General features: G+C 31.5%; 1 protein-coding gene across 16 annotated transcripts in view; it reads right to left on the reverse strand.

The window, feature by feature from the left end:
- The window catches only part of LOC141454477 (uncharacterized), a 185,317-nt gene extending 173,523 nt beyond the window's left edge, over positions 1–11,794 (reverse strand). For 2 of the 16 annotated variants that reach the window (XM_074128727.1, XM_074128734.1), the window contains exons 1-5: positions 9,766–11,794; positions 7,285–9,662; positions 6,447–6,594; positions 2,250–2,332; positions 358–1,567 (exon numbers count right to left, since the gene is read on the reverse strand). In XM_074128727.1, the coding sequence (XP_073984828.1) occupies positions 7,617–9,137 (1,521 nt within the window). In that variant the 5' untranslated portion in view covers positions 9,138–9,662; positions 9,766–11,794 and the 3' untranslated portion in view covers positions 358–1,567; positions 2,250–2,332; positions 6,447–6,594; positions 7,285–7,616. Of the gene's footprint in view, positions 1–357; positions 1,568–1,888; positions 2,333–3,477; positions 6,410–6,446; positions 6,595–6,708; positions 6,985–7,284 lie in introns of those variants that run through there. The other 14 variants (XM_074128730.1, XM_074128732.1, XR_012458732.1 and 11 more) reach the window with 14 other exon arrangements.
- Positions 11,795–12,130: the final 336 nt, after the last annotated feature.

Below are 12,130 nucleotides of genomic sequence, written 5' to 3' on the forward strand. Positions count from 1 at the left end.
TATACACATTTTGTTATTTTTTCTTACTCTGGCAATATTATACGAAGTACAACAACAACAAAAACCTGAGGCTATTATGAATTACTATTATTTATTACATTCGAATTTTTTGTGTATATCAATTTTCAAAGAGAAATGTATCAATCATGCTCTCATCACACACGAAACTTGACGATTCATAAAAACATTTATCGAAAACAAATATTTCTGTTGAATACTGAATAATATTCCACTTGATCGTAACACCTTGTAATTATTATAGGTAAGAAAAAGTAATTAAATTGTAACAAGAGCTTGGTGGATATTAAAGTAAAAGTGAAAAATTAAAGGGCAAAGTGATAAAGATAAGCAAATTACCTTATGAAGCCGATACCAAAGGAAAGGTCCTGTTCACACGACACTTGCACCAGCAAGTACTTCTCTTTCTACTCCTCCTTGTAGGCACTACTACCCTCTTCATTCTTGTTACGAAATAGTCAAAAACCATTACCAGCGAAATACCGAGCTAGTAACTTCATATCAGTCCTATCTACGAAACCATTTAATGTTTCATCTGAATTGCTGAAATCACCATCATGTATAAATACCAATGTTTTGATATATTATATTTTTCAACATGTAAGGAAATAAATAAAGACAGTTACTTAAAATAAAGGTTTTTCACCTCAACTTATATGGAAGTGCTGCTGGATGTAAAAAAAGACCATGATCAAGAATAGCCAGCGAAGGGCAGAAGGGTCCTTGAGCAAAGGCACTGGTGGAGAGAAAAACATGCTACATTTTACATAAGATGAAGTTGAGGCATGGCCTCTAAAACAGTCCTCTATATGGGACCCAAGACTTCAAAATAAACAATTAACATTGCAACAGAATAACCAGTTTTGAACATATATATATATATATATCACATAGAAGTTGAAATGTTGTAAAGGAGATTTAATCTGAGTAAGCTTCATAATCAAACTCATAATTAATATTACGTTACAGGTTGGTATTACATAATGTAAACCAGGACAAAAGTAAGTAATTTAGCACACTACCCTTGAGCATATATAAGACAAATCGAACATATCACTTTAATATATAAGCTTAATAAAATAATCTGATAATTTATCAAATACCTATGGGGAAAATATTGTTTTAAACATCTTAATTTAATAATTTTACTTAAAGCCTGCAGAGGAAGGGGAGCAATACGAAGAGTAATAAGTTGTAGCTAAAAGGGACTTATCATTTATACTTTATATTGCATAGAAATATTGAGTAGAGAGAACCAGTGAACTTGGAGGTGTTACAGCCATGCACATGCAATTTTATGTAGTATTAAGAACTTACTTGTTTTAAAACCAATTTTGCACTTAAAGTTTCCTTATTTTTGTAGAATATTAGCTTCATTATTCTCTCTCAGGTAGTGTCTTTGGAAGTTAAGAATAACTGCGTACTCTTTCTCCCTGCGTTGGTTACTACTTATTTTACTGTGACTCCAGTTTACCTCTCTAATCTAGTCAACAGTTGTTCTCCGACCGTCGAAGCGCCATCTCCCTTACCATAACCCAACATCATGATTCTATGGGATAAAAGTGATAAATATCAGACTAGACAAGATATATTAGGAGCGTCCGACACCCTTCCATGGCTCAAGTCGTACTGACGAGAATTTGTGCTGTTCACGTATATAGAGGAAGGTTACAGCACTGTTACCTGTTTGCTATTTTTGGAACTAATCTTTTTTTTTTGTTTTTTACTCAAATTTCTTTAAGTTTACCAGTTAGTTTTAAGCGTTTTTATTAAGCTTCTTTTTGTATTTTATTTAATTATATTTGTATATTTTGTTATCATAGAAAGTAAAATACTAAGTTTATGTAAGAAAAAATAGCTATGAAATAAATATACATATTTTTTAAATTGAACGTTTTTCTTTATTCTCCTACTAAATTTTGCATATAATTAATAAGACTGTGACATAAACATGCACATTACATATTACACCTAAATAATACATTTTTTAGTAATTGATTCATTTCGAAATATTAATGAAATTATTTAAATTATAAATCTCTTTAAATCTTTAAATAATTTTGTTATCAAATTAAAGATTTTTATTTACTCTCCTACTAAATAACACTTTTTATTTTCATTTTAATAAATCATTTAATAAATAAGATTGCGATACAAACATCCAAATTACATACGCCTAAATAATACATTTTTTTAGCAATTGAAACATAACAAAAGTTGTTTGTACATACTCATTTGATCTATGTTTTCTCAACGTCTTTTATATTTCCACTTTAGTTGATGGACAGTTTTGCAGTTATTGGCTGTTTTCAATCTGAAAATCATTATTCAATGAAATAAACAGTTTAAAGATTTAGTCATTAATTAAAAAACATTCTATTCAATGATACTGCCAATTAAAACGCATCCATTTGTTTAAGGTAAACTTGTATCTTTCAGGTATTTATGAAATAAATAAAATATGAATGCTGAAATTTTAGTTTAAATCTTTTAAACAGATCAATCTTTTAGAACGTATTCGTAGCATTGTAAAATATTAAACTATTTTAACATGAATTACTCCTACATTGCAATTTAACGTTGTACTAAAGTTGTTTTAGTCAAGTTACCCTCTGCCATTAATTTAAATAATAAGTTTTTTTAAGTTTGTCAACCAAAATAAACGATTTTTATAGTTTAACTTTGTTCAAAATTATTTCATTTAATTCATAAAAGCTAAAGAAACACATTTAATATCTATAACTACTGATGAATTTTTATTCATAAAATTAAATAAATGTGACTGTAATTTAACTAAAACAATGGTATACACAACAAAGAATTTCGCTAGATGGAGGACATAAGATTTTGAGGTCATTATGAATAGTAAATCAATTCGAACCGAAGAGCATTTACTATTTTCCTAAATATTTTTGATTGGGGAGTGAATTCGTTGACAATTGAAAAGGTAGCACCCCACGTTTTCTGTCAAAGTACAGATATCTCCATACCAACTGCTGTAGCAGTCTTTTATTTATTACAGATAGTTTTTAGTTTTTATCAATTTTTCAAGAGAGAAATGTTTCAATACACGCTTAGATCATGATAATATAATGAAAGTACGTTGTTTCCAGGAAATTGTAAATGCTGTTCAAGAGAAAATACTAAAGATCAGATTCAGTAAATTTGTGGTTAGATTGAAACATTTTCGCCAAAATGAGCCATTAAACTAAATATCAAAATTTGAATTTTCTACGAGTTTCCATTATTGATTTTCATCACACACGAAACTTGACGATTCGTAAAAACATTTATCGTAAACAAATATTTCCGTTGAAAACTGAATAATATTCTACTAGATCGTAACACCTCGTAATTATTATGGGAAAGAAAAAGTAATTGAATTGTAACGATTGCTTAGTGGATATTAAAGTAAAGGTGAAAAATTAAAGGGCCAAATGACAAAGATTAGCAATATACCTTATGAAGCCAATACAAATGGGAAGGTCTTGTTCGCACAATTGCTCCAGCAAGTACTTCTCATTCTATTCCTGCTTGTTGGCACTACTATCCATTTTATTCTTGTTACAAAAACCATTACCAGCGAAATACAGTTAGTAACCTTCTTATCAGTCCTATCCATGAAGCCATTTAATTTTCATCTAAATTGCCGAAATCACCATCACGGATAAATACCAAAGTTTCGATATATTGCACACCTTTTTCAAGCCCAAAAATTTATGATATATACACATTGTCAGCTTGTTATTTTTTCTTACACTGGCTATATTATACGAAGTACAACAATAACAAAAACATGGTATGATTCTCCCAAAATACTTAAACAATTGTGTGTGATACGTGCATAGGTTACTTAATATCATTAAATGAGGATAAGCAAAATACCTTATGAAGCCTATACAAAAGGAGAGATCTCGAAAGCTTATCATACATATCTTCCTCGTCTTAGAATCTTGACTTGTGGCTTTCGTTACTTCACTTCGATATAGAACTAACACTTCTCGAACCTTACTTTTTACAGGTCTTCGTAAAGGCTTAAGTCTTATGAACATGAGGTTACATTCGCAGTGCGTAATAATATTTGTAATTTTGTCCGTAGTAGGACGTATTTTTTATTATTCCCCTTATCGGTTTCGATCTTTCAACCATCTCGGAGGTAGAATAACCAGATTAGGAAAAGGAATTCGACTCCACTCTACTCCCCAAGCTACTGACTGAGCAGACTGTGTAAGGGAGGTTACGTGATGTTATCCAAAATATTAATGCATTGTCAAACATTTGTAAAAATTATGAATTAAAATAATTGAAATCTAGTACATGTTAAAATGATTTTTTTTTTAAAAAAAAAAAAAACTCTATGCTAATATTTTAGAACTGAGAAGTAGGAAAAGTATTTTATACGAGGAAGGCGCGAGAATTTAAGTTTAAAACTAAGCCATTGTTGCATTTTCACTGCGAAATAATTATTGTTAATTAAAATGTGAATGAATATGCGATTCTAATCATTTAAAAAATGCGTAAGTTAGTAAAATCTTTAAAGGAAAACGTTTAATCAGCATAGAACATGTAATATGCTGTTATATTCAAACTTTGTGAATGGCTTTCTGTTAGCATATTTCTATTCGTAGCAGAAACACTTCAGTTTTTATAAAACAGAAACTTTATGGAATTGGTTCATAAAGTATATAATTGAATTAAATGAAATCAGCGATTTGTACGTTAAAATAATCAATGCATTATAGAACATACAAGTGGCCCAAAGGAGCTTTCTTAGTCTTATACTACACTTTATTTATTCACTTGATATAGGAATTGTTTTGATAAGTAATCTGCAATATGTCTGCAATGTTCTCCTTCACACTTAACTAAGACAGAGGAGTATTTTTCATATACACCGAGTAGCCTAGTTTCCCAATTACCATTGCAAAATTAAAAGAAAATTGAGAAAATCTTCTCTAGTTGTGTACAAAAGAATAAGATTTCTGCTTTAGTGTATTAATAACTAAGAGTTGGACTGTAAATACAGGGTAGCCTACAATTTTAAGTTACGATTGCAAAATTAGTGGCAAAATAAAACGATTGAGATTTCTACTTTATTGTATAAATATCAAAACCAAACGTTGATTGTACACAAAGAGAAGGCCGAATTTGAAGTTACGAGTACAAAATTAAAGGAAAAATAATGAATTATCGTCTAGTTTGTTTGGAAAGATTGAAATTTCTGCTTTATACATTTCATAATTAAGCAAGAGGTGAAATGTAAACATTCAGGATAGCCTGAATATGAAGTTACCACTACAGAATGAATGAAAAAAATCGGAATTCTCATCTAGTTTGACTGGTAAGTTTGAGATTTCTGCTTAAGTCTATAAATAAATAGCCAGATGTGGAATGTATACTCAGGGTAGTCTGAATTTTTAGTTACGATAGCAATATTATTGTAAAAATAAGGAAATTTCTACTATAGTTACTGGAAAGATTGAGATTTTGCCTTCGGTGAACTAAGCCAAAAGTAGATTGTTCACATTGGGTTGCCCGCATTTGAAGTTGCAATCGTAAAATGAGTGGAAAAGTAAAAAATTCTTGAATAATTTAAATGCAAATATTAAGATTTCTGCTTTATACATTTAATTACGAAGCAAGAAGTGGAATGTTCACACCGGAATATGAAGTTACGTCTGAAAAATGAATGTATAAACAAGCAATTGTCATGTAGTTTTAGGAAAATAATGAGATTTCTGCTTTAGTGTTTTAATAACTAAGACATAGTTGAATCGTACACCTAGGGTAGACTTTAATTAGAAGTTACGTTTCAGAATTAATGGAAAAATTCAATCTATTTCGAGAAACAAGAGAGAAAAACCATTGGAAAAAGAAGATCTTTTCATCTAACTTAACAGGAATGATGCTCCTCCTGGATTTAATAGTTTAACTCTAAAGCCAATGCTAGATTGAACTTATTGGGTCGATCTATTTTTATACACAAGAAATAAAACCATTGGAAATAGGAAAAATTGTTTCCTAATTTCACTGGAAGACTGCTGTTTTAGTATTTGATGGTTAATACGTATAAGGCCAATGCTAGATGGTACATGTTGGGTAGATATAATTTGAAAAACCAGAAGAAAAAAAAGATTAGAGAACGTTACCTTACTTAAAATTTCACTCGATTATTGCTGTTTCTGTATTTGATAGTCAATATTAAAGGAAAGCTAGAATTTAATTATAAGGTCGGTCTATGACTTATGACCGTTGAAACATTTTTATGAAACAAAATAATGAAGACTAAAATCAACTTTTTCATATAACTGCGTACACTTAAAATGCATCAGTATCAACTGTCTTGGAAAAATGTCAATTTCATAAACACCTCTAATCACATCAACTCGTAATTAAGAATAAAAGTATACACAAAAAATGTTGCTTACCTGCAAAAAGTCCGTAACGCAGTAACGTTACAAAAACAAGTTTTTTTATTTTCTAGGAAGTTATCGCTTAATGCAAATAGATAATACAATCAGTTTTCTAAGTATTTAAAATTCTCACTGAGTTAGTTACAGCTGCATCAACTTAAAACTATCAATCATAAATAAAAAACATCAAATTATGAGGTAAACATAGAAATTTTTAGTTAAGTGATTTTAAACATGGAAAATTTTTTTGAGGAAAACTTCTTTTTAAAATACTGACGATATAAATGTTTATCAACATGGGTGAAGAACATTTAATAAATAAAGCAAATTATTACTTTGCCACAAGGTAAACACAATATTTGCACAAAACCGAATGATCTTTTTACCTATCGGACAGTTGTTTTGTCAGGTTACTTAGTGTTTATTTTAATAGTGTAAAAGTACATGTTCATGCTACCTAGCGGTAATCACTGGAACTACTTCATATGTAATTACATTTTTCTAGTTTAAGCAATTGCCGCTAGATAGAACTGGCATGCTTTTAATACGTCTTTTTTTCCCATTCCTAATTTTCAAGTAAGAACAGAATTTATAAAAATTTCTTTAAGTTAAATATAAGGACTTGAATTTCTTATTTATTATTTTATAATATATTTTAAAATTCCACTCTCTTCACAAGTTATGTATAATAGAACCAACCAATCTTATGAAACTATTTTAATAATTATGAGCCAATAATATTGGTACAACAAGCAAGGTAAATTCTTAATAAATCTCCATAAGATGTCTTGATATTTCATTAATTATACGTAACGTAACTAAAATTTCCATAAGTAGATCAATAAAAACTTACGATTTTTATAAGAAGTTGAAGATGTGGAGTAAAAGGTTGCCAACAAATCTACCGTTGTTCCATAGCCTTGCTTGTGCTTGTCCAGCGTTTTTGAAGGAGCAGAAAGTCATCCGCAGAGTTAATGGCAGTATAAATCTTTAAGTCGTCCGCAAAAAGCAGAAAGTTTACTGAATTGAGACAAGTAGATATATCATTGATTAAAGTTTTGAATAAAAAAGGGCCAAGAATAGAACCTTGAGGAACAGCAGATGATACAAGAAATTCTTGTGACATTAGTGATTTGTATTTAACAGATTGATGCCTTCCTTGCGGTGAGGTAGGAGTAAAACCAGTCAAGTAGCGATCCATGAATTCCACAATGTGATAGTTTCTGAATTAGTTTGGAATGATTGAAGCGATCGAAAGCTTTGGCGAAGTAGAGATATATATATAGCATCTACCTGCTTGGCAGTAACTAAGGCTCTCCGCAGATAGTCCTCAAATAGTAACAAATTAGTGAGCGTCGATCTACCAGAATGGAAGCCATGCTGTTCACTGAGGATGAGGTTGTCGAGTAAAGGCCGAAGAATGTCAGTTACAGACTTTTCTAAAATTTTCGCAATTGCTGATTGAATGCAAATTGGTCTATAATTTGTAACATCCCTCTTACCTCCAGATTTGTAAACTGGAACTACAAAACTCGTTTTTAGCATGTCCGGAAAAATCCCATGTTTTAAGGATTTGTTAAATAATGATGCTAGAATCGGGGCCAGAGCAAGTTGACAATTTTTTAATACTGCAGATGGTATTCCATCAGGTCCTGTACCTTTCCTGATGTTGACATTAGACAGTTGTCTTAGTACATCTTCAGTGCTGAATTCTATCATTGAGATGTTCACTGAATTCAAAGATATCACATCTTTATTGGTCGCCGTATCTGGAACAGACTTATTATATACACTTGAGAAATACTCAGCAAACAGGTTTACCGTATCTTGCTTACTCGAAGAATAAGTGTTATTGAAGTGGGCAGCATCTGGAATGGCATTATTGTTTTTTTGCCTGTTGATATAATTCCAGAAATGCTTTATTTCACAACTTTCATTTATTGCTGATTCTACATCATGTATATAGAATGCATAATCCCGTTTAGTTAACTTTTTACATTGCGCACTTACCTTAGAGAAGTGCTCATAGTCCTCACGAAGTAGAGAGATTCTATATTGTTGATGTGCTGCTTTCTTTTCCTTAATTAACGTTATTAACTTCTTTGAAAACCAATTCGGATAGTCTGACTCGAAAATTTTCTTGCGCGGAGCAAATTCAGAGATTAATTCTGTCACAACTCGTACAAACAAATCAAAGGCAGTATTTACATCAGCTGTACCTAGCACGTAAGGGATTACTGGGAAGTCGTAGTTGACTAGATAACTCGAAATTGTCTTGAAGTCGCAAATTCTGTAATCAGGTTCTTTACACACATTTTTCTCACAGCCTAGATTAGTTCTAAATTCTAGTGGCGGATGATACCCTTCTTGTTTAATGATGCTGTCATGAGCCAAATTAACTGCTATGTTTTTATCAGTAGAGAACACTAAATCAAGGAATTCACCTAGACAGTTCGTTATGCCATTTATTTGATGCATTTGAGCGTAAACATAAGTATCCACGACAAGTTGCCCCGCTGGAGGCAGAGATTCACAGGTGTTATCGGCTACATTTAACCAATCAACAGAAGGAATATTGTAGTCACCAACAATGAACGCTTTGTTGAAATTAGTTGCCTGAAGAACATGTTCAATCGTCATGCAACGTTGTTGATAATCTGCAGAGGTGAAGCAGGAGGAACATAGACTACACCAATCAGTATACATTCTGACTCAAACTTGAGTGTTACAAATTTTTGTTTTATAGTGTTCGAACACAGCTTCAACTCAAACGATTGTATGTTCTTCCTACAGCAATTGAGACACCACCACCAGATTTTTTGTAGCTAGTATCACATGTTCTGTCCATCCTATAAACGTTATATCTATCCAATTCACGTTCCGAAGTATTTATATAGGTATTTAAGTTAGTTTCAGTCATTAAAATTATACCATACATACAGGAGTTAGCAAACTGTTTTAGTTTACATAATTTCGTTCTTATTCTATTTGCATTTTGGTAGTAGATTTGTAACTGGGTATTTAAAAGTTTGTTTTTACTTACAATTTGTGGCTGCCCTCTAACGTATTTAATAGTTAAGTCCGTTTCTCCTGCTTTAATTCTTTCCTCCAACTTGATCCGTAATTGACGCAAGAGCTCTCTTTCCATTGGCGTTGAATCTTTTTTAACACGTATGGCCCTTAGTTGTGGTACATTAGCAACCAACCGCCTTTGCCTGAATATTTTATAGGCTGTCGATTTATTTTCAAAGATTACTTTAAGTGGTCTAATTTTATTTTCAATTGGTTTACCTAGTCTAAAAGTACGAGTAGTTAGCACAGTAGACTCACTTACCCTAGCAGATCTAACTAGCATTTCAACTTGATTTTCGTCATTGCTTTTCTTTTCCTCATTATCTTCTCCATCCTCCTCAGGTAGATTAAAAATAATTAGGTTACTTTTTCTTTCTTCTCGATCCTCAAATTCTCTTACAAGTTTATCTTGTATAAAGATAATTGTACCGGTGAGAATGAAAGTGGCGTAAGTCCATTTTGAGCAGTTTTGAGATAAAACGAGTTTTGTGTTTTGCTCTGTAAAAAAATGCAGATAATAAAAATAGCTTTTTTTTATTATTATTACATAGAATCAAATTTTTTGGTGCATATTATGAATGTAATAGGATTTTTAATTATTTTAGAAAATGCAAAAATGTGACTTAACTTCATTGTCATTCTCAACATTTCTGGTGCAAGGTTAAACAAAGCGGCATTTAAAACCAATTTTAAGGGTTTTATTCCATAAACCAATGCTTCAAAATGCAGAAGACTCATCACAGAGACTCATTTTACTAGCAGTTCTTATTTCAACATAACCGACTACACTATCCACAGAACTGATCACCCTGATGATACTGCCCATAGCGGCCACTGCAATAGTAATAAAAAAACTGTCTTCAACACAATCTGATCCCAAATAATCCTACCAATTCTCTTCAATCAACAGTCATCGCTCTCCCAATAAACTGAACTGACGATTTCTCGACAAGCGATGTAACCTCTTACTATAGAATAAATGACTTATCTACACAATAATACTAAAATCTGTCTAGACTCACGGAATGGAACTTTGGGGCTCAGCCAAAGCTTCCAATATCTACAAAATCCAATCTTCCAGTCAAAAACTCTGTCGAATCGCAAATGCTCCTCACTATGTCCCTAACTCTACCTTGCACCGAGATTTCCTTGTTCCTTATGTTTCAAAAGCTATAAGATCCCGTTATATTAAATTCCACACGTCAATCACCTCACATCCCAATCCACTAGTATCCCAACTTACTGCATTGCCAGAATATTCTCCAAGACGGCTGAAGCGCAGGTGGCCATGCGATCTTCTAAATGAAGTAAGTGCCAGTGCACAATAGTGTACGGTACCTCTTTGGAAGTTTCACCAATGGGTGAATTCTCCCCTCATGCAATTCATGCACTTATCTATTATCATGTTGTATGTATCACCTTCACTTATTGCAGTTGTGAAAGTAAATAAAGTAAAGAAAAAAAATCCAAATTAAAATTTATCTAATAACACCAAGGCTTATTTTTAATTTTTAGTTAGCTAACACCATATAACAATTTACTAATTAACACCACACGACACAAAACTTCACCAAGAAAACAGTCATAAAGAATCAAACAATCTGGTGGACCTACTCCACTGTCATTCTCAACAATATGAGCTTTTGATTAAGTACTAAAACTTTGTGCTTCTCCTGATGGCCAATAAGTGCACTAAGAACTTACTGCATTGTCACTCTAAACAAAACAGTTGTTGTAGAATACAAAGCTGTCGTTACCTTGATTTCAATAAAAGATGGACTTACGCCACTTTCATTCTCACCGGGACAATTGAATATAATACTTTTAAATTAATAAGTAAACAAACTTTAAACTTTATGAACAAAAAAATAATGATAATTCAAACTGAAAAATATAATACAATTAAAAAAAAAAATTCTGTTCTGGAAATGTTAACAATAGCAAAATACAATGAAAACAAAAAATATAAATAAAAGGCTGAAGTGCATTGGAATTAAAGTACTAACGAACCCTGGAACGAGATACAAAAACTTCTAAACTTTAAAATTAAATCTACATAAGTACTTATATAGTTTATGCATTTTCACCAAATTACAGTTTGTTATTACAAATTCATTTAAAATAAAATTACTGTCCAAAGAGTTGAAACACAATTTTCTAATTTCTGAGTATAATTGGCATTTACACATTATATGTAAGATATCCTCTTTATCAGTATTACAAACGTTACTAACAGACTGGCCATCAAATTTAACTGTAGTTTTCCCAACACTAAGTTTACCTTAGTGGCCCACCGGACAGTTGTTACCTTAGGAGGTTATTTAATGTTTATTTTAATGGTGTCAAAGTACATGTCCATGCTACCTAGCGGTAATCACTAGAACTACTTCCTATGTAATTACATCCTTCTAGTTCAAGCAATCGCCGCTAGACAGAACTGATATGCTTTTAATGTCTTTTTTTCATTCCTAATTTTAAGTAAGAACAGAAAATATAGAATTTCTAATAAGGTTGCCGAATTTCATTAAGTTAAATATAAGGACTTGAATTTCTGATTTATTATTTGATTTAAATAGAGCAAATACCAAAATAATATATTTTTAAATTCCACTCTCTTCACAAGCTAT

This window comes from Rhodnius prolixus, unplaced genomic scaffold, assembly GCF_049639745.1.
Source record: "Rhodnius prolixus isolate KJV_2025 unplaced genomic scaffold, Rpr scaffold_9, whole genome shotgun sequence".
NCBI lineage: Eukaryota > Metazoa > Arthropoda > Insecta > Hemiptera > Reduviidae > Rhodnius > Rhodnius prolixus.